The sequence below is a fragment of the Cricetulus griseus genome (assembly GCF_003668045.3).
Source record: "Cricetulus griseus strain 17A/GY chromosome 1 unlocalized genomic scaffold, alternate assembly CriGri-PICRH-1.0 chr1_0, whole genome shotgun sequence".
Taxonomy (NCBI): Eukaryota; Metazoa; Chordata; class Mammalia; order Rodentia; family Cricetidae; genus Cricetulus; species Cricetulus griseus.
In genome coordinates, this window is record NW_023276806.1 from 89,534,263 (window position 1) to 89,554,807 (window position 20,545).

The 20,545-nt window shown below is 36.3% G+C and overlaps 1 protein-coding gene across 2 annotated transcripts in view; it reads left to right on the forward strand.

The window, feature by feature from the left end:
* Gpr149 (G protein-coupled receptor 149) overlaps positions 1 to 20,545 on the forward strand; it is a 72,888-nt gene that overhangs the window by 5,040 nt on the left and 47,303 nt on the right. Inside the window, exons 3-4 of one of the 2 annotated variants that reach the window (XM_027391708.2) lie at positions 5,495 to 5,948; positions 11,547 to 11,552. In XM_027391708.2, the coding sequence (XP_027247509.1) occupies positions 5,495 to 5,948; positions 11,547 to 11,552 (460 nt within the window). The remainder of the gene's footprint in view (positions 1 to 5,494; positions 5,949 to 11,546; positions 11,553 to 20,545) is intronic. The other variant, XM_035450784.1, reaches the window with a different exon arrangement.

The window sequence follows — 20,545 nt, forward strand, 5'->3', positions numbered from 1 at the left end:
GATTTGTCTGTTGAGAATTATCTGTTTAGATCTGTACCCCATTTTTAAAAATTGGATTATTTGGTTTTTTAATGTCAAGTTTCTTGAGTTCTTTATATATTTTGGAGATCAACCCTCTGCCAGATGTGGGGTTGGTGAAGATCTTTTCCTATTCTGTAAGCTGCCATCTTGTCTTATTGTCAGAAGCTTTTGCCTTATAGAAGCTTTTCAGTTTCATGAGATCCAGTAGCACAGACAATGAGATGAGCGATTAATAAATGGGATCTCATGAAGTTGAATCTCTTGTGCCAATGTGTTTGAATCTGCTTCCCACTTTCTCTTCTATAAGGTTCAACTTCTATGAATCTACAGGGAAAACCCCAGATAGTCCTAGCCATATTGAATAGGTAACTTGAACTGGTTATTTCTTGGTTAATCAGATTTGTGACTACCCTTATTGTCATCAGAGAGCCTTCATCCAGTGACTGATGTAAACAATGCAGAGACCCACAGCCAAGCACTGGTTCTCTGAAGAGAAGGAGGAAGGATTGTACAACTGGTGGGGGAGGGGTCAAGGTCATCACAAGGGAGCCCACATAGGAACTCACAGATAATGGACCAACATCTAAGGAGCCATCTTGAGACTGACCAAGGCCCTCTACATAAGTGTGATAGTAATATAGCTTGGTCTACCTGTGAGATTCCTAACAGTAGGAGTGGGTCCTGTCCCTGATGCTTTGGCAGGCTTTTAGGAACCTATTCCTCATACTAGGTTGCCTTACCAAGTCTTAATGTGAGGGGAGGAACTTAGTCCTACCTCAACTTAATATGTTAGGCTTTGTTGACACCCATGAGAAGCCTGCCCCTTTCTGAACAGAAACAGAGAAGGAGTGAATTGGGATGCGGGGCAGAGGAGAGGTGGGGGAAGAAATGGGAGGAGAGGAGAGAGGGGAAACTGAGATCAGGATTTAAAATAAATAAATAGATATAATTTAAAATATGTAAAAACAAACAAACCCTAAAATGTTGCTAGAGAAATACTAATTTAGACACTTACTGGTCAAATAATTCCATTCCCTTTTACAATCCACACAATGCCAAAGGGAATATAGTAAGAATGTGTGCTTGTGGTAGGAAGCACCAGAACTTTCTTTTTATTTTTTATTTATTTATTTATTTATTTATTTATTTATTTATTTATTATGTATACAGCCTTTTGCCTGCATGTATTTTTGCATACCAGAAGACGGCATCAGGTCTCATTATAGACGGTTGTAAACCACCATGTGGTTGCTGGGAATTGAACTCAGGACCTCTGGAAAAACAGCCAGTGCTCTTAACCTCTGAGCCATCTCTCCAGTCCCCATAACAGAGTTTTCATTGCTAGGAGTTCTGTGCCCCTTATCCTCTGGCAGAACAGGTGTAGGCCAGATATATGAACTCATTAGAAGTTTCATATTTAATTGTTTGCTCTTGACAAAGAAAATGCTCTTCCACTTACATTCTTTATCACTGAACTCCAGAGGCAATGAATGAAAATATTTCTTTTACTAATCCAAGCACACTAAAGATACTCATATCTTTCAATATGAGAAGATGTAAGTTTATGTCTGTTTCACTAAATGGTAACAGAAAGACAAGCAGCCAGAGAATAATTAGCAGAAACAAAGATTCCCTTCTGTTTTGGAAAGTTTTTATACTATCTCAAAACAAAAGCTTTTATGAAAAATTTTTGTTGTTTTTGTTTCTTTTAAGATTTTATTTATTTATTATGTATACAACATTCTGCTTCCATGTATATCTGCACACCAGAAGAGGGCACCAGATCTCATTACAGATAGTTGTGAGCCACCATGTGGTTGCTGGGAATTGCACTCAGGACCTCTGGAAGAGCAGTCAGTGCTCTTAACTTCTGAGCCATCTCTCCAGTCTCCTTTATGTAAATTTTAACCTAGCAATTTCATATAGTGTAGATGCAATTTTCAAACTCATATTTTCAGCTTATTTTGTCACAGAATCAGAGTGCCTGGTATATATGTGAGAATTATTTTATAAGCTAATGTAATTATTATAAAATTTAGGTTGGCAAGAGATAACTGATGCATGCTTGGTCCAGAGTTTGAAAACAGCAAAGTTGAGTGTAGGGCTATCCTCTTGGTCATAGGACCATATCCTTAAAGAAAATTAACTCTCCCTCTCCTTGAGAAGCCATCATTTGAAGCATAACTTCTGATCTGTCTTTAACAGTTAAAAAAACAATTTCAGTTAAGTGCCAAAATCTTAAGATTATGATGTTATTTATCAAATATGTATATCTGGGTTGATCTTGAAAATTATAAATAGCTGACTGTGCTGCTCCCCAACAAGTGGCCAGAACTGAGGAACTCTAATGAGATTCAGAGTGTTCCCATTAACTATACTACACTAGACTATCAATTATTACTTTTACTTAACTGGCTCCTATAGACATCCAACTTTTTCTATCCATTATTCACAATTTTATATTTTTGGTTGTAAGCCTAGCCTTTTTAACAGCTGAACCATCTCCCCAGCCTCCATTATTCATAATTTTGAAGACATAATTTTTGTGCTTAAAGAAACTGAAAGTAATAGATTTGCTAACATTTCAGTCAACATAATTTTGAACATTAACTGTTTTTTTCGTGTGTGTGTGTGTGTGTGTGTGTGTGTGTGTGTGTGTGTGTGTGTGTGTTACCCCTGTGTTCATGTGAAGATGAGTGTGATAGTCTGTGTATGGGCATGCAGAGACCAGAGGTTGACTTCTAATGTCTTCTTTTTGCTTTCTACTTTACATGTTGAGACTAGGTCTTTCACTGGACCCAGAAATCACTGTTTTGACTAGCCAGGGTAGCCAGGAAGCTCCACAGATAAAAATTCCAGTGCTGGGATTATAGATGAGCATCACTGGTGCCCAGCTAGCACATGGATCTTAGCTCAGCTCCTAATACTTAAGCAACAAACAGTTTACCCAGAAACTATCTCTGTAGCCCCTTGATTATTGTTTTTAACTAAAACACTGTCAACTATTCAGTATTTCATCAGTTACCTCAGCCAGGGTTTACCATTAGTGTTAAGGTAAAGCATTAAAAGCAAAAATTCAATAATTGCAAAACATTTTTCTTGGTTTTAATTCATGTACAGACTGACCTAGAAATGTCATATCATGCCTTTCTGCTTCCATTACTATGTTTCTTTCACAAGTTTGAGCAAGAAGAAAGTGACTTCATATGGAGTAAATCACTTGAATTCTGTAGCCAGTTAATTTTAAATTTGAATCATTTTGTAAGATAAGTAATCAAAGGTAGTTTTTCCTATTGATCTCAGTTTTCTCTACAAAAGAGGATGAATAACATTTCTATTATATAGATGTACCATGAAATAGCATGGCTGATCTATTACCTCATAATGACTTTGGCAATCTTCATTTCTTATGTGTATGTGATATCCAATGTATATGTGATTGCATGTGTAAAAGTATGGAGGTAAGAAAATGACTTTTGGGAGATAGTTCTATTGTGTGAGTGAGAGCTAAAACACAGGTCATCTGACTTGAATGGCAAACATCACTATTTATTGAGTAAGCCATTTTTTGTCACCTCAGACTTCCTTGTATGCTCCTGACCTGGAAACAGATGTTCCAAAAGCACATTCTGATCATGCCTTTAAAAGTGTTACACATTTTTTTACTCTCAGTATGCCAGTTACAATACACAGCTAACATTATGAAGCCAAGCATTAATCATAAAATTGGTGTTTTATGAGCACCCTTATTTTCTGAGAAGTTCTAGATTACAAATTTGCCACTTTACATCTTTGCTGGATAAGGGGAACCGATCAATAATTATGTCATCCTTGCAGTTCCTCAGCTTCAGCCTTAAAGTAGCTTAAAGGTTATAATTTAACTTCACTGGAATATATTACTGGGAAAGTAAAGTATAAATATAAGTGTCACAGTGTACAGAATATAATCATCTGCTTCTACCTTTCAATTTTTGATACAAATTTTTCTAATTTGTGTTCTGAATCCCACAAAAATGAATGATATTGATAAATTCTATTTTTCAGGAAGTAGAACTGGGCTGTAAATCTTTGGCTCTGGGAACATTTCAGTAATAGAATGAGCATGTGAACGCCACTAGAGTGTGTTGCAAAGTGAATCAAAATTTATGTATTATTCCCATAAAAACTTTATAGTTTTTCATATTTTTCCACCAAAGATAGCTAAATGCCTAACTATAAAGCATTGAGCTATCAAAATAGAAAGTTTTCTTGAAACAAGTCATGTTTTAAAAGGTGAAAAACAAAACATCCAACTGAATTTAGTACCACTTTGATACAGCTTGATTCTTAATATTTGAAAATTATCAATTATTAACTGACACTCATACACAAAAATTATATCACTTTCTGCCACACTCTCTTCCAAGACATTGAGCCATAGCCAACAATTAATAGTGTGATATTTGGAATACTTGCTCTTTTGACTGTTTAAATAATAAATGTATACATCTTTGCTAAACTTACCTTGTAATTATTCAGATTTATGAATATTTAAAAAGGCATCCATTCACATAATTATACATGCATTCATTTTTAAAACAAACGTATTCTGAGTTTATTTGTATGAGAAAAATACACGTTGCCAAATATGGAGACTCACACCTATAGCCCCCAAATTGAGACATAAAGGTGAAGATTTCAAGGCCAGCCTGTGATAGCTGTAAAATTCAACACCAGGCTTAGTGACAATTGAAGATTTATTTATTTATTTATTTATTTATTTATTTATTTATTTATTGTTTAAAAGCTACATAGTAAACCATGGTCTAATTTTCAATGTGTGCATTTGTAGACATAAGTGTTAGAAGTAGTATAGATAAAAATTATTGAAGTGATTATATCTTCCTAATAGATCATAATATGAAGGCTATTTTGTAATTAATTTGTAGGACAGTATAGTTCTTTCCAAAGTAAAGAAATTTATACAATGAGTAAACTGAGGGCTGAAGAGATGGCCCAGTGATTAAGAGCACTTGCTGTCCTTAGAGGACCTGGGTTCAATTCCCAGCACCCATATGACAGCTCACAACTGTAACTCTAGTTCCAGGGGATCTGGCACCTTCATACCAATGCACATAAAATAAATTTAAATAACTTATTTTTTAAAATGGTGAACTGAAAAAACTAAAACTCAATATATTTGAGAGTTTTCTTAGTCACAGTTAAGTTTCAGTTGTATGAAATTACCTTAAAGGCTGATTCTTTTAGATGGCTGCTTTTCAAGACACTCATAATGTAAGAGAAATTGGGCTGAGAGTGATAAGACAATTGAATTTTGTAGAACATAGGGCTTTGCGTACGCTACAATAAATAACTGAAGATAGTTTAACTCTGAGTAATGAGGTAAATGCAGTGACTATTCATGCTCACTATTTACATCCAGTGCTGTTTATGTCTTCCTGACTAACTGTGGAATTTTGTTATTTTCATTCAGCAAAGAGGAAAGGCTTTGAATTCAATCTGTCATTCCAACGAAGTTATGGAATCTATAAAATATCACATGCAGAGTACTATGAGGATGATGAAAATGCCATATCCTATCACAACCTGAAGAACTATGAGTCAGAAGCTACAAAGGAGCCTAGGGGAGACAACCACAATGTCTTCAATGCCATTACAGTAGAAATCAGCACCACGCCACCGTTGGACAGCAACATGCTGTCTGGTGTCAACAAGTGCACCAATACTGACATCCCAGAGGCACAGCAAGGCTTGATCGAGGAAAAGAGTTCTTTTCCTGTTAAAACAGAAAGTGAAATAAACTATGAAGAAACCACCTCTTTTGAAGGTCCAGAAAGACGGCTGTCTCATGAGGAGAATCAGAAGCCAGATCTTTCAGACTGGGAGTGGTGCCGAAGTAAGTCAGAACGAACACCTCGCCAGGTAAGGTAAAGTCTGTTCTACCTTGCAAAGTAAACCGAAACAAGAGCCATATGAAAAGATGATGAGTTTATTCCTTCATTAAATCAAACCCAAGGGTAATTTCTCTTGTCTCAATTGCTTTCCATGGTATCTCATTTTTACTCCAAGGCCTTTGAAATACTTCATCCATTTACTTTTCTTAGTTTTGCATTGCCAATCAAAATCTATATATTTTGGAATCAGTAGACATACATGGAGTCTTTGAGAAGTATAAAGCATTTTATTTTGACCTCAAGTAATATGGTTAAATCCAGACTGTACTCCAGAGCTCAAGTTCCTTGCTCTGTTTGTTAAATTAGTTAACATGTGGATTTTAATTTTTCACACACACAAACATATGACTTATTTCAGGATTCATTCTTGTCAGCCATCCCAACCCTTGACAAATGTCCCATTTCTTTAAGTATGAAAAGTATGGTTTGATGATTATTTAAAAACTGAAACAAATTGCATGAGAGTATTCTTCCACTTTCTGTTGATTCCTGCCTTCTGTGAGTGATAAGGAGTCTTCATTAATGTTTCAGCATTATGATGATATGAGCTGATTGGTGCTATATCCTCATATTTGATAGTTACCCTTATTTGGAGGTGGGCATAAAGTTCCTGGGGAGAAGGAGGCTTCTTCCACATTGTGTGATGGAAATCTTAACACTTGTCTTAATCTCTGGAATCAAAACCTGAACTCTGGGAGTGTTCTGCTAGGATTGATACATTCATTATTAAATGTATCCCTACATAGCACAAATATGAATGTGTATTTTCATGTGTGAATAATATATTTTACTATTATCATTCTCATATCACTATTTAAAAAGTAGTACACTACCAAAATGAGAATACAAAACATTGGGGAAAATATGCACATTTAGATGTTAGGAATCTCAGAAAAAGTTCAATATTTGCCACAAATTTAATAATGCAAAAAGAGAGGGTCAAAATACAAAATACTCCACATGCTAAGAACACTAAGACTCACTGGCTAATGGGAGACCTCTCACTCATCATCATTTTGTTTTTGGATCATATGAACCTTTAGTTTTCTTGAACTTAAAAATCAGTAATTCTTATTATGAAGTGTGTGTGTGTGTGTGTGTGTGTGTGTGTGTGTGTGTGTGTGTGTAGAACATACTCCTACCTCATTCGCTCTTCTGTTCCCTATCTGCCAGCTTGACCCTTAAAGATTGTGTCTCTGTGCTATTTTGTTTTATTGCCAAATTGACACAACACAGAGTCACCTGAAAAGAAGGAACCCGAACTGAAGAATTTCCTGGCTTGCACTGTCTCGTGGTTGTGTCTGTATGATCACTTTTCTTGATTGATAATTGATGTAGGACAGTCCAGCCCACTGTGGGCAGCACCATCCATAGGCAGATGATCCCAACTTTGGTAAGAAAGTTAGCTAAACATGAGGCAAAGAACAAAGATGTAAGCAACATTCCTCCATTGTTTTTACTTTAACTCCTGCTTAAGTGCCTATTCTTGTGATGAACGTTACCTGGAAGTGTAAGCCAAATAAACCCTTTCTTTTTTATATGTTCTTTGTTTTTTATTTAAATTCTTTAATTACTACTCACATTTACATATCCATCCCCCCATTCCCTTGCCTTCTCATCCTCCCATGTTCCCCACCAACCCCCCCCCCAACTCATCCCCAGGGATAGTGAGGCCCTCCACCAGGGATCTTCAAAGTCTGTCATATCATTTGGGGAGGGCCTAGGCCCTCCTTGTTGTATCTGGGCTGCAATAGTATCCCTCCATAGGAAATGGGCTCCCAAAGTCCATTTGTGCTGTAGGGTTAAAGACTGGCTCCACTGTTAGAGGTCCCATAGACTGTCTTGGCCTCCTAGCCGGAACCCACATTCAGAGGGCTTGGTTCAGTCCAATGCTGTTTCCCCTCTAGTCATAAAACTGAGGAAACAGCATTGGACTGAACCAAGCCCTCTGAATGTGGGTTCTGGCTAAGAGGCCAAGAGAGTCTATGGTACTTCTAACAATGGAGCCAGTCTAGGATGGAGGGATAGCTTAGCTGTTAATGGCTAGGCTCACAACCAAATAAACCCTTTCTTTCCCAGGTTTTTGTCATGGTGTTTATCATAAGAGAAAAGCATGCTAGCACAATCTGTCATAAATGTGTCTTTCCAAAACAATATGGTATTTATTTTTCTAAGTTTCTCAAGACAATATGACAATGTATACAATTTTCTCAGAGTTTATTTTCAGCAAACATTAAATTATCTACTTTTTATAAATTACATGTTGTCAAAATATTAAAATTTATCTCAAATATCGCAATGTACAGCCATCATTTACAGGATTTTGTTGTAGGAACTTCAAGTGTCTAACTACATCTGGAAAAAATGAAAGACCTAACCTGTTTGTACATATGTTCCTGCTAATAGCACTCTTTAAATAAAAAGTTAAATTACAAGTGAAAATTTCATCTATGTAGGTAGCTTTCAGTTGTAAAGATTTGCTGATTGCATATTAACATTTTGACATCTATAATAAGCAAGTACCTTAGGAAATTTATATAAAATGATGGCAGTGAGAAAGATGATTGATGGTAAAATATGTTGGTGATGCCAGGCTTAAAACAGGTAAAAACTTACAAGAAACCTGTTGACATCAAGGATAATATTGTCAAACTTTAAAATAAAAAGAAATACTCATGTTGTAGATGGATGTGTTGATATGACCTTATACTCACAAAATTATTTATGATTTTCAGGATTAGCATTAGGTAAAATTATAAAATATTCATTTTTTAATTTTGTAAAGCATTTTAAATTTTTTATTCTTATTATCAACAAAATACAACTGGAGCTGGAGGACTTATCAGAACTTTTCCTAAGACCAGAACACAAGTTTTATATTTTACTTCTTACTAATGATATCATGGATGTAGATGCTGACATTTTCCATTTTTAACCTTTTCTTCCAAGTAGCTTCCTTGCTTTGAATATGGTAACTTAATAGTTTACAGAGTAATGTACTAAGATGTAGAAGATGCTGAAATTGCTATATAAGAACCTTACCTATTGAAACACTTAGACTCGGTTTATCTATCTGCACTATATTGAATAGTGTCTGTTTGTTTGTTAAGATTTTAAGCAGTAGATTTGATTTAAAATGTATTTCATGATCTCCAGGTTTCTCTTATGACTTGTTTAATTTTAATGTTAGTGTTTATGCTAGTAAGTGAATTTTAGGTATATTTTGTTACAACGTCAAAGCATACTAGTTGGGGCAGATTTAGTAGATTTAAATACAATTGAATGTAAACCATAAATTGTGGATATTTGTAAGACTGAAATTAGTGTTAAACCTGAGTAAAAAATTGCTTCTTGTCGGATATCCATGTAAATCCTATATATTTCACCGTTCATGTGTTTGGAAGAAAATGTCAGAGATATCTGAATCATTCAGTTAGAAACTTTAATGTGATGACCATGGCACAATTTTGTTTCTGAAAAAATGACAGCTTGTCCAGGCCTGAAATTCCATCATTTATGAATTATGAAAGTTGAATGTGAAATCACTTAGCAGCTTGTGTATCATCTCCCAAAATACTGAGCTCTTAAAATTACCCATGATTCCACTTTTTTGTTCTGGTATTTTTTTTTAGGGTTCTATGCTCATTCATTTGTTCTTATAATCCAGAAACAATGATATCCTTTCCTATGCCATGTATAATGTTTTCACCACAGTATCTGAAAGTGTTTTCTTAGGCCAGGAAAATACAGAAAATGCTTTCTGAAAATCCTCAAAGGATGTACAAAAAAAGAAAGAATACTATTGTTTGATTTTACCTCACAACCACATAGCCTTAGGGCAAGTGAAGTTGATAACTATTTTTATTTTATTTTTATTTATTTACTTATTTATTTTATGGGACATGAGTGGGTTATGCAATATATGGGAAAAGCCGTGTAATTTGCTGTGCTCTAGTTCAGAACATTCCACCCCCATGTCCCTGCCAGTCTCCATGAATCCATCGTATCTCTGCACCAGCTTGTTCTAGATATTACCTGTCATGGAGTGGACTTCCCGGCCAGGTCCATCCACATTCCGGTAGGTTGGTGGTGACCTTCAGGGGGAGGAGCACAAGGACAGTGGGTATGAGAGCTAAGAATTCCAGGGAAAAGAAGACTCCGACAGGTACATTTCAGGCTTAAAATCAGCTTGGTGGGTGGCTCACATATCTAATGACAGCACTGGGGAGGTGGAGGCTAACCTGGGCTACTTCTACCTTTAGGCATTGTATCATGTACCCGTGGAATCCCTTCTGGATGCTAGCACCATGCTGGGTCCTCCCAGGCTCCTGATCCTTGAGCCACATCAACCTCTTTTCCTCATAAAGGCCTTGTTTGAGGCTCGTGGACACTACAACACAGACAACCCACCACATACTCACTCAACAGACAAGATGCTCAAGCGGCTAGAGAGGTGGCAAAGTGCTCAAGAGCATCAGCTTCAGATAGGAACTTATTTTACCTCCAAAGCCACAGAGAAACCCTGTCGCGCAAAAAACAAAAAGAAAGGAAGGAAGGAAGGAAGGAAGGAAGGAAGGAAGGAAGGAAGGAAGGAAGGAAGGAAGGAAGGAAGGAAGGAAGGAAGGAAGGACTTATTTTAAAGTCACTCGAGAATCAGTCAAAATCTATTATTATTTTGTATAGCTTTAAAGGAAAAACGCGTTTTGTCATTTAGACGCAGAATTCAGTATCAGCATGTGTTCCCAGAATATTTCAGTACTACTGTTTTACTGTTTTGTTAAGTAATTTTCATAGGTTTGTAGGCCAGACTGTCCATGCACAAATGGGGTACTTCTAAGAGAAAAATTGGGATTGAGTAGATTTAAAGTGGGGGGCCAACATATTGAGATGCTAGTGGACTTCCATGTGGTTCTGTGCAAATTATGGTAGCAATACTGTCGTACAAAATCAAACTCCCAATTTTCTCAAATGCACAATGAATAAAAGAGGAGGGAAACTTTAGCCAGGCACGGCAGAATCCACATTTGTAATCCCAGCACTTAAAATACAGACCAGAGGATTGTCAAAAGTTTGTTGCCAGCCTGTTCTTCCTAGTTTCCACACCTGCCAGGGTCATATAGAAACCTCCTATAAAAAGTAAAAAGGTAAATGAATGCAAATAATATTTGGAAAACAATATGTAAATGCAAGTGCTTGGGATCTAATTACTGAAAAATGGATTTAAGTTTATGGGTAGGACAAAATTAATCCTTCCATTTAATGAATGACCTATTAAATAATACTATAGGAAAATATACTGATATATTTTTACTACTCCTAAAAAAGTACAACTGTTCACATTTTAAAATAAACTATTAAAGCTAGATACAGTGTTTGCTGTGACACTGACAGTTTAATAGCTCCAGAGGTTAAAATTCATCAAATAAAACTATTGACATTTCTAACTAAATAACCAGCGTCAAAGAAAAATTCATTTCTACTGCTATCTGGAGCCTTTACTGAGTCACTCCAGCACAGATGACTTCTGGGAGTTTATATATTTTATTTTTAACCACTTCTATTCATTTGAAGTGGTTAGTTCATCATTCAGAGGTCAGAGACCTGCAACCCTATTACACTAATAAAGACAGCCTTTACTGCATTACTGTCATAAAAAATAATGTGGAATTATTACATAGCACTTAGAAAATAAGACAAGCAAAGAAAACATACACCAACCACCCAAACTTAAGAAGTTTTTATTTTGTCCTATAAACATTGAACTCTTTGCCTAGAATGCATTTTTGCTTTTGACAAACATACTATCATGGAATCTACATTCATTCACCAGAATAACTTTCACTTCCAATTTATGGCTATTATGAATAAAGCAGCAATGAACATTGTTGATCCAGTTTCCTGGTGGTAGAATGGAGCTTCTTTTGGGTATTTAAACAGGAATGGGATAGATGAATTATGAGGCAGATTGAGTCCCAATTTTCTGAGGAAACACCATATTGATTTCCATAGTTATTGTACAAGTTCTCACTCCCACCAGCAATGGAAGAGTGTACCTATTGCTCCACATCCTCACCAGCATGAGCTGATACTTATGTTTTTTGATCTTAGCCCCTAACAGGTGTAAGGTGGAATCTCAAGGAAGTTTTGATTTGCATTTCCTTGATGAGTAAGGATGTTGAACATTTCTTTAAGAATTTCTTGGCCATTTGAGATTCGTCTGTTGAGAAGTCCTTGTTTAGATCTTACCCCATTTAAAAAAATAGGATTGTTTGGTTTATTTTAATGTCTGGTTTCTTGGGTTCTTTATATATTTTGGATATTAGCCTTCTTTCACATGTGGAGTGAGTGGGAATATTTTTCCATTCTGTAGATTGCTGTTTTGTCCTCTTGACAGTGTCCCTTATCTTACAGAAACTTTTCAGTTTCATGAGGTCACATTTATTGATCATTGTTATTAGTGTCTATGCTATCAGCATTCTGTTTAGGAAGTTGTCTCCTGTGGCAGTTCAAGGTTATTCCCCATTTTCACTGTATCTGGTTTTATGTTGAGGTCTTTGATCCACTTGAACTTGAATTTTATACAGGTGATGAATATGGATGATTCAATTTGCATTTTTTCAACATGCTGACATCCAGTTAAACCAGCACCATTTGATGAACATTTTTCCATTGTGTATTTCTGGCTTCTTTGACTTCATTGATGCACCTGTCTGTTTTTATGCCAAGATCATGAAGTTTTTATTACAATAGCTCTGTTTAGAGCTTGAAATCAGGGATGGTGTTACCTCCAGAAGTTCTTTTATTATACAGAATTATTTTAGCTATCTTGGGCTTTTTGGTTTTTGTTTTTTCATATGAATTTGAATATTGTCCTTTCAAGATTTGTAAAGAATTATGCTGGAATTTTGATGGGGATTACATTGAATCTGTAGATTGCGTTGGGTAGGAATTTACAATCCTTGAGTAGAGGCTATCTTTACATCTTCTGATAACTTCTTCAATTTCTTTCTTCAAAGACTTGAAGTTTGAATTATACAAGTCTTTTACTTGCTTGGTTAGAGTTACACTAAGATATTTTATATTATATGTGACTATTGTGAAGTGTGTTGTTTCCCTGATTTCTTCCTCAGCCCACTTGTCATTTGTGTATAGAAGGGCTACTGTTTTGTTTTGTTTTGTTTTGTTTTTTGTTGATCTTGTATCCTGCCAGTTCATTGAAGGTGTTTATCAGCTATAGAAGTTCCTTGGAAGAATTTTTGAGGTTCCTTGGGTATACTATCATATGATCTGCCAATAGTGATACTTCAACTTCTTTTATTCCAGTTTGTATCCCCTTGATCTTCACCTGTCTTTTTGTTCCAACTAGAACTGCAACTACTCTGTTGAATAGATGTGGAGAGAGTGGGCAGCCTTGTCTTATTCCTGATTTTGGTGGAATTGCTTTGAGCTTCTCTCCATTTAATTTAGCATTAACTATTGGGCTTGCTGTAAATTGCCTTTATTGTGTTTAGATATGTCCCTTGTATCCTTAATCTCTCCAAGACCTTTATAATGAAGGGGTGTTGGATTTTGCTAGGCTTTTCTAGCATCTCTTTCCATTTATTTATATGGGAAATTAATTGACTGATTTTCTTTCTTTTCTTTTAAAAAATCTATTTATTTGTGTATGCAAGCTCTCTACTTGAATGTATACCTGACAGAAGAGGGCATCAGATCCCACTATCGATGGTTGTGAGCTACCATGTGAACTCAGGACATCTGGAAGAGCTATCAGTGATCTTAATCTCTATAGCCCTGACAGATTTTCTTATGTTGAACCATCCCTGCATCTCTGGGATGAAACCTACTTGATAATGTCTGATGATCTTCTTGATGTGTTTGTGGATTCAGTTTGCTAGTATTTTTATATCTATGTTCATTAGGGAAATTGGTCTGTAATTCTCTTTCTTTATATAATCTTTGTGTAGTTTGGATATCAGGGTGAATATGGCCTCATAACATGAATTTGTTAATGTTCTTTCTGTTTCCATTTTGTGGAATAATTTGAGGAGTATTGGTATCAGCTCCTCTTTGAAAGTCTAATAGAATGCTGTACTAAAACTTTCTGACCATGGGCTTTTTTTTTGAGAGAGGGGCTGTTAATAACTCCTTCTGGGATTGTGGGCCTATTTAAATTCCTTATCTAATACGGAATTGACTTTTGTAAGTGGTATCTATTGAGAAATTTGTCCATTTCTTTTAGATTTCCCAATATTGGCAGTACCTGTGTTTTTAAAGTAAGACCTAGTAATTCTTTGCATTTCTTTAGTGTCTTGTTATATAACCCTTTTCATTTCTGATTTTGTTATTTTTTATATTCTCTCTCAATCCTTTAGTCTTTTTTGAAAAGAGTTTGTCCATCATGTTAATTTCTCCATGAACCAAACCTTTCTTTCAGTGATTCTTTATATTTTTTTGTTTCTATTTTATTGATTTCAGTCCTTGGATTGATTATTTCCTGCCATCTACTCCTCTTGGATGAGCTTGTTTCTTTTGTTCTGGGGCTTTCAGGTAAACTGTTAAATTGCCAGTATGAGATCTCTCCAATTTTTTAATGTAGGTATTTACTGCTAAAACATTCTTATCCCTGTTTTCATTGTGTCCCATAAGTTTGGGTATGCTGTGCATTCATTTTCATTGAATTCTAAGAAGTCCTTAGCTTCTCTCTCTCTCTCTCTCTCTCTCTCTCTCTCTCTCTCTCTCTCTGTCTCTCTCTGTCTCTGTCTCTCTCTCTGTGTGTCTCTCTGTTTCTCTCTCTGTTTATCTCTCTTTTCTCTCTCTCTCTCTCTCTCTCTCTCTCTCTCTCTCTCTCTCTCTCTCTCTCCCTCTCTCTTCCTTTCTACCTTGACCTAGTAGTCATTCAGTAGAGAGTCATTTGATTTCCATAAATTTGAAGGCTTTCTGTCGTTTTTGTTGTTGTAATCTGTTTTTAATCATGATGATATGATAGGATGCAGGAGTTTATTTTAATTTTCTTGCATCTGTTGAGACTTGCTTTGTGACCAAGTACATGGTCAATTTTGGAGAAAGTTCCATGAGGTGATGAGAAAAGGCTATATTCTTTTTTGTTTGGGCGAAATGTTCTACACATATTGCTAGGTCCATTTAGTTCATAATGTCTGCTAGCTCCAGTATTTCTCTGTTTAGGTTTTGTTTAGATGACTGATCCATTGTTGAGAATGGGGCATTGAAATTTCCCACTATCAGTGTGTGAGGATCAATGTGTGATTTAAGCTTTAGTAGTGTTTCTTATTCAAATGTGAACATCCTTGTGTTTGGAGCATAAATGTTAAGAATTGAACAATCATCTTGGTGGGTCTTTCTTTGATGAGTGTTAAGTGTCCTTTCCTGTCCTTTTTGATTATTTTTGTTTTTGTAATTGGTTTTGTTAGATATTAGAATGACTATATACTAGCTTGTTTCTTAGGTCTATGTGTTTGGAAAGTCTTTTTCCAACCCTTTACTCTGAAATAGTTTTATCTATGCTGTTGAGATGATTTCGTTAAAAATATTTTCTGAACCTTTGGGTTGGGATTCTTCTCCTTCTTCTATTTCTGTTATTCTTATTTTTGGCTTTGCCTAGTGTCCCAGATTTCCTGGATGTTTTGGATCAGAAATATTTTAGACTTAACATTTTCTTTGACTGGTGTATCTATTTCTTCTGTCATATCTTCAACACCTGAGATTCTGTCTTCCATCTTTTGTATTCTGTTGGTCATACACATGTCTGTAGTTCCTGTGCACTTACCTAAATTGTATATCTGCAGGATTCCCTCCCTCAGTTTGTTTTTTTCTTTATAGCTTCTACTTCCATTGTCAGGTCTTGAACAGTTTTACTCATTTCCTTCAACTGTCTGTTTTTTTCTTGGCTTCCTTTAAGGGATTTATTCATTTCCTCTTTAAGGACCATTTTCTTCTTCATCAAGTTGGTTTTTCAGGTCATTTTCTTGTGCTTCAGCTCTGGTGAAATATTCACGGCTTGCTGTAGTAGGATAGCTGGGCTTTCATGGTGACATATTGTCCTAGCTGTTGTTGATTATGCTGGGGTATAGGTATTTGGTTTGGGGGTAATTATAGGTATAGGTACAGATTTCTGAGTTTGCCTTTGTTGGATGGGTGTTTTGTTCATTGGTTTATGTTTCCTTTCTTGTCTTCTGGCCAGAGTGACCTATGGTTAAGTAAAGAGGCTCTCGACTCAAGTTGGAGCTAGAGTTCTGATGGTATGTTGTAACCCCTGATCCATCTGGAGGTCCTCTGCAGGGACAATGCTGGGGAGGGTGGGCTACCTGCTGTTCTGGTGACTGGAAGCATATCCTCTGGTTCTGCAGGGTGCCTCTACTGGAGTCATGGGGGTGGTGGTCACTGGGATATGTTGAGGAGGAGGGGAAAGCCAGTTGTTGGCATTGGCCAGATAAGACTTGTGCTTGCTTTCTGTTGTAATTATTTAAATTACATTTTATTACACTAAAATATTATTGTCTTGCTTAATTTTGTGCAATTTGACTCAAGCTTACCCTAGAATGTGTGTATGTTTCTGGTAGCTTTGGTTTAATAGCACTAGCACTTGAAACACACATAAGAATGCACAAACTGGACTTTTAAGTACAAGATTTTTCATGAATCCAGGACAGCTTGGACTTTGGGACTTATATTTGTCTTGATGTCTTCAGGGATATACAGGATCCTCAACATATAGTCACATGGCATATGGTTTTATAAAATTAATTGAAGGGATATCTGTATTCTTTTTCCTAAAGAATACAACTAATGTAAGCTTCAGGTTCTTCAAACTCTGCTTTTCATGCTGACTTAAAAAGCAATGAAAGGTAAAGTAAAGCTACACAAATAAAATGAGTTTTGCAAATATAAGTTTCAAAAAAACACATAAGGAACATTGACTCTAATATTTGGTGGCTCTTGAAAGCAGACACAATAAATAGTTCGAGGATGTGTAGAAAAATAATAAAAGTGTGAGGGAGAGCTGGAGGTGATTATCAAAAAACTGAAGTGTTTGCTTATAGGAATGGTCTGTGACCTAGAAAGCATACCTGAGATCCCCAGAGATGTTGACAATATCCCCTCTCTCATCTTAAGGAAAGACTATACTTTCACAGATTGTATGTTTATGCTTAATTCTCCCCTGCTTATGTATTAAAGTTCATTATCTTTTAAAGATTTTAGTATATATGTGCTCCTCCCTCTCTCTGTCTTTCTCCCTCTCTCTCTCTCTCGTGTGTGTGTGTGTGTGTGTGTGTGTGTGTGTGTGTGTGTGTGTGTGTGCATCTGTGAAGAGGGGCCAGAGAACGGGCTAAATGCCAATTGTGATCTGACTAACTTGGGTTCTGGGAACTGAAGTTGGGTCCTCTAGAAGAGTAGCAAGAGATCTTAACATTTAAGTCACCTCTGAAGCCCCTAATTTCAAAATTTAAAAAATAAATTATAAATAAATAAAATTTGTCAAAGGACATCTGCAGCCTTGGACCTCTCACCATTTTATCTTCTGCCTTTGGCCTATCAGAACAATTCAGCCCTCAAACTTGCTGTTAAGACAATAGTAATAATTACCCAGCCACTCATGGCAGCATTTCACATGTATGCTAAATGTTGCTCCTCTTTTCAGCTCTTTTTATCATAGATGTACTTGCTTATAGTTGCTCATGGCCTTTCTAACTGTCTGAAATCTAGAAACAAGGCATTTCTGATTGCCTTTGGTCCTTGAAGAAACTCAATTATAATGCTTCTTTGGATGCATATCAAATCTAAATTCATTTCTTTGGAAGACACAACACACTAATTTCTGCTGTGTTTATTATCAGCCCAAATTCTCAAGTCTTTTTTGTTCCTGTCACTTAACCACAACACTATGCATTTGGTATGTATGCTGTATGTTGTTTAAGCCCATTGGTGTCTTCTCCCAGTTAAGTGTCAGCTTGGTCCTGTTAGCTAACTTGCACTGCTTCGACAGCCTTTTCCACCGAGGATAACGTTCTTAGATACAGACCTTACGGTCAGGTTCCTCTACTAGCCTTCCTAAATATGTGTCACCCAGGAATCTAAGATCTTAGCTTTTATGTTACCTAATCTTGTCCACTAAAAATTGAAGCAGAAAAATAAAGTTGATTTTGTAGAAGTAAAAAATAGAATATCTACAAATCAGTATGAAAATGAAGACAAGTCAATGAAACAAAAGTTTTAAGGATAGGAAGCGAGGTGGAAGAGGGAAGAGGAGATCAAATAACAGGAAGTTTAGTCAGGTGGGAAGAATGAGTTCTAGTGTTCTGACACATTAGACTTGCTGTAGTTCAAAACAGTTCATCAAACAATACATAAAAAGTAAATGGAAAGTGTTTGAAAGTTCCCAGCACAAAGCAACAACCAATGTTTAAGTTGACAAAAAAAAATCCAAACACTGTTTAGTACCACCATTAAAATTGTATATGTATATTGAATTATCACCCTATATTTCATCATATGAACGACTAGAAAGTAATATGGAGGAGACACACCAATGAGAGAAGTCTAATACACATTTATAAACAAGACATTATTTTTACCTTCTTTAAAAACACTGTTAGTGGGCCAGCAAGATGGGTCAGTGGTTAAGGACACTTGCTGCCAAGCCTGATATCCAGAGTCCTTTCTCCAGAACCCACTCAGTGAAAGGAGAGAACTGATGCCCACAAATTTTCCTATGAACCTCAAATCTGTGTGACATGAGTTCTCTCTCTCTCTCTCTCTCTCTCTCTCTCTCTCTCTCTCTCTCTCTCTCTCTCTCTCTCAATAAAAATAAATGTAAAAAGCAAACTATAATGTTATTGTAATCCCCTTAGTTTCCCTTGTAATTAACATAGCTTTCCTCCCTCTTTTTTGACAATGATTCTACTAGTAGCATATGAATATAAATGTAATAGTTAATTTATTTGGTATCATTAATTTGCTTGTTTATTCAGTGAGCATTCTTCACAGTACAGCTATCCATATGAAGTTGCAAGCCCCCTGCCTTCCAGTCGCCCACACTTCATGATGAGTGTGGACAGTTGACTTGCATGCAAATAGCTGCATCTCAGTGAGAAAAAGAGTGTGGAGAATGAAGATAAGGCATTGTAGGCTCAGGAGATGGGAAAATGGAGCCAACAGCCTCAAGGAAGTTTCCTCCAAGACACAGCTGTCTTGAACTCACACTGTGCCCTAGTCCTAAAGCTCTATGCTCTTGTCTTTCAAATTCCTATATCAGTGGAGCTTGAATACGCAGTCTCTCTCCTACTTCCCTTAAGGCTATGGACAGCTCTGTTTATCAACAGCTTATCCCTTCTGAATGTGATGTCTAAGAGATATTGAGATCTCTCACACTAGCTAGGCTCTTCTTTATGACTTCTTATGTTAATTTGGACACCTTTATTTTCATGAATATTTTCTCAACATTGAAAAATATCCCCCCAAGAATAAAGAAGCAACCAATAGCTGAAAATACTGCTTTGTTTTGTTGTTGTTGTTGTTTCTCGATGCTATCCCTTGACTCAATGAGACTAATGTCAATAGTGGACCTGTTCCCTTTTGATGTTTACATATGCTCCAAAGACCCTTTTTTAAATTGCTTTGGTAGCTTTGCAAGCTGTGCTTTCTCTCACTTAGTTTCCCCAAGAACAATCCTACTGTCTCCAGTGGTGATTAACTTAGGTCCCCCTTTAGCCTGAAATGACTACCTAAATTTTTAAGACATATCTTCCTTCACTGTGTAACTGAATCACTATGACTATACCAGAAACACAATCTAAACACCAAGGAAGGGATCTGTTCTTTCTCTCCCCAAATTTGCCTTTTGAAAGCTTAGAGGTACCCTATCTCCAGTGGCCAACATCATAATCCAGATATTGGGCAGCCTAGGAATAAAAACTCATTTTCCCCCTTAGGTGTCCAGCAGTTTCAAATTTGCCAGCCTCCTCTGTCTCACTGGTCAGTTACTAAACTGTTCTCTTTGTCTCCTCAACTCTGATAAACCAAACTTCAAGGAAGGTGAAAATCAGCCTGGTGATCTGCTTATAGCTGAATATGCCTTCAAGCAGAATAACTTGGAAGTGCTGCCTCATCTCTAGGCAAACAGATTCTTCTGTGTTCACAACCAGATCTCTGTTCAAGAAACATCCTCCCACACTGTAAGCTTGACCTAGAGCTCTACACTCCATTGAGTAGCAATACATGCTAAGCCGGAAAATTACCTGCACACCCAGAAAAGCAATGTCACTGACCTACAATTACTATAGTTCTTGATAAAAACCCAAGAGTCTTGTGTATTTATATAAAATAAAAGATATAATTTTAGGAAATACTATTCTTGGACATTTTATCATTTGAAAAAAGATAATATTTGGAGCAGTTCTTTCCTGTCATAGATCACACAACTTTGTGGTAAAATCAGTGGAGACAAAGATATCATGGTCCTATGAAATAAAGTGCTTACATTATTTTAATGTATTCAATATATATCTTACCAGTGTCCATTTAATTGGGAAAAAACATTAAACATAGTAGAT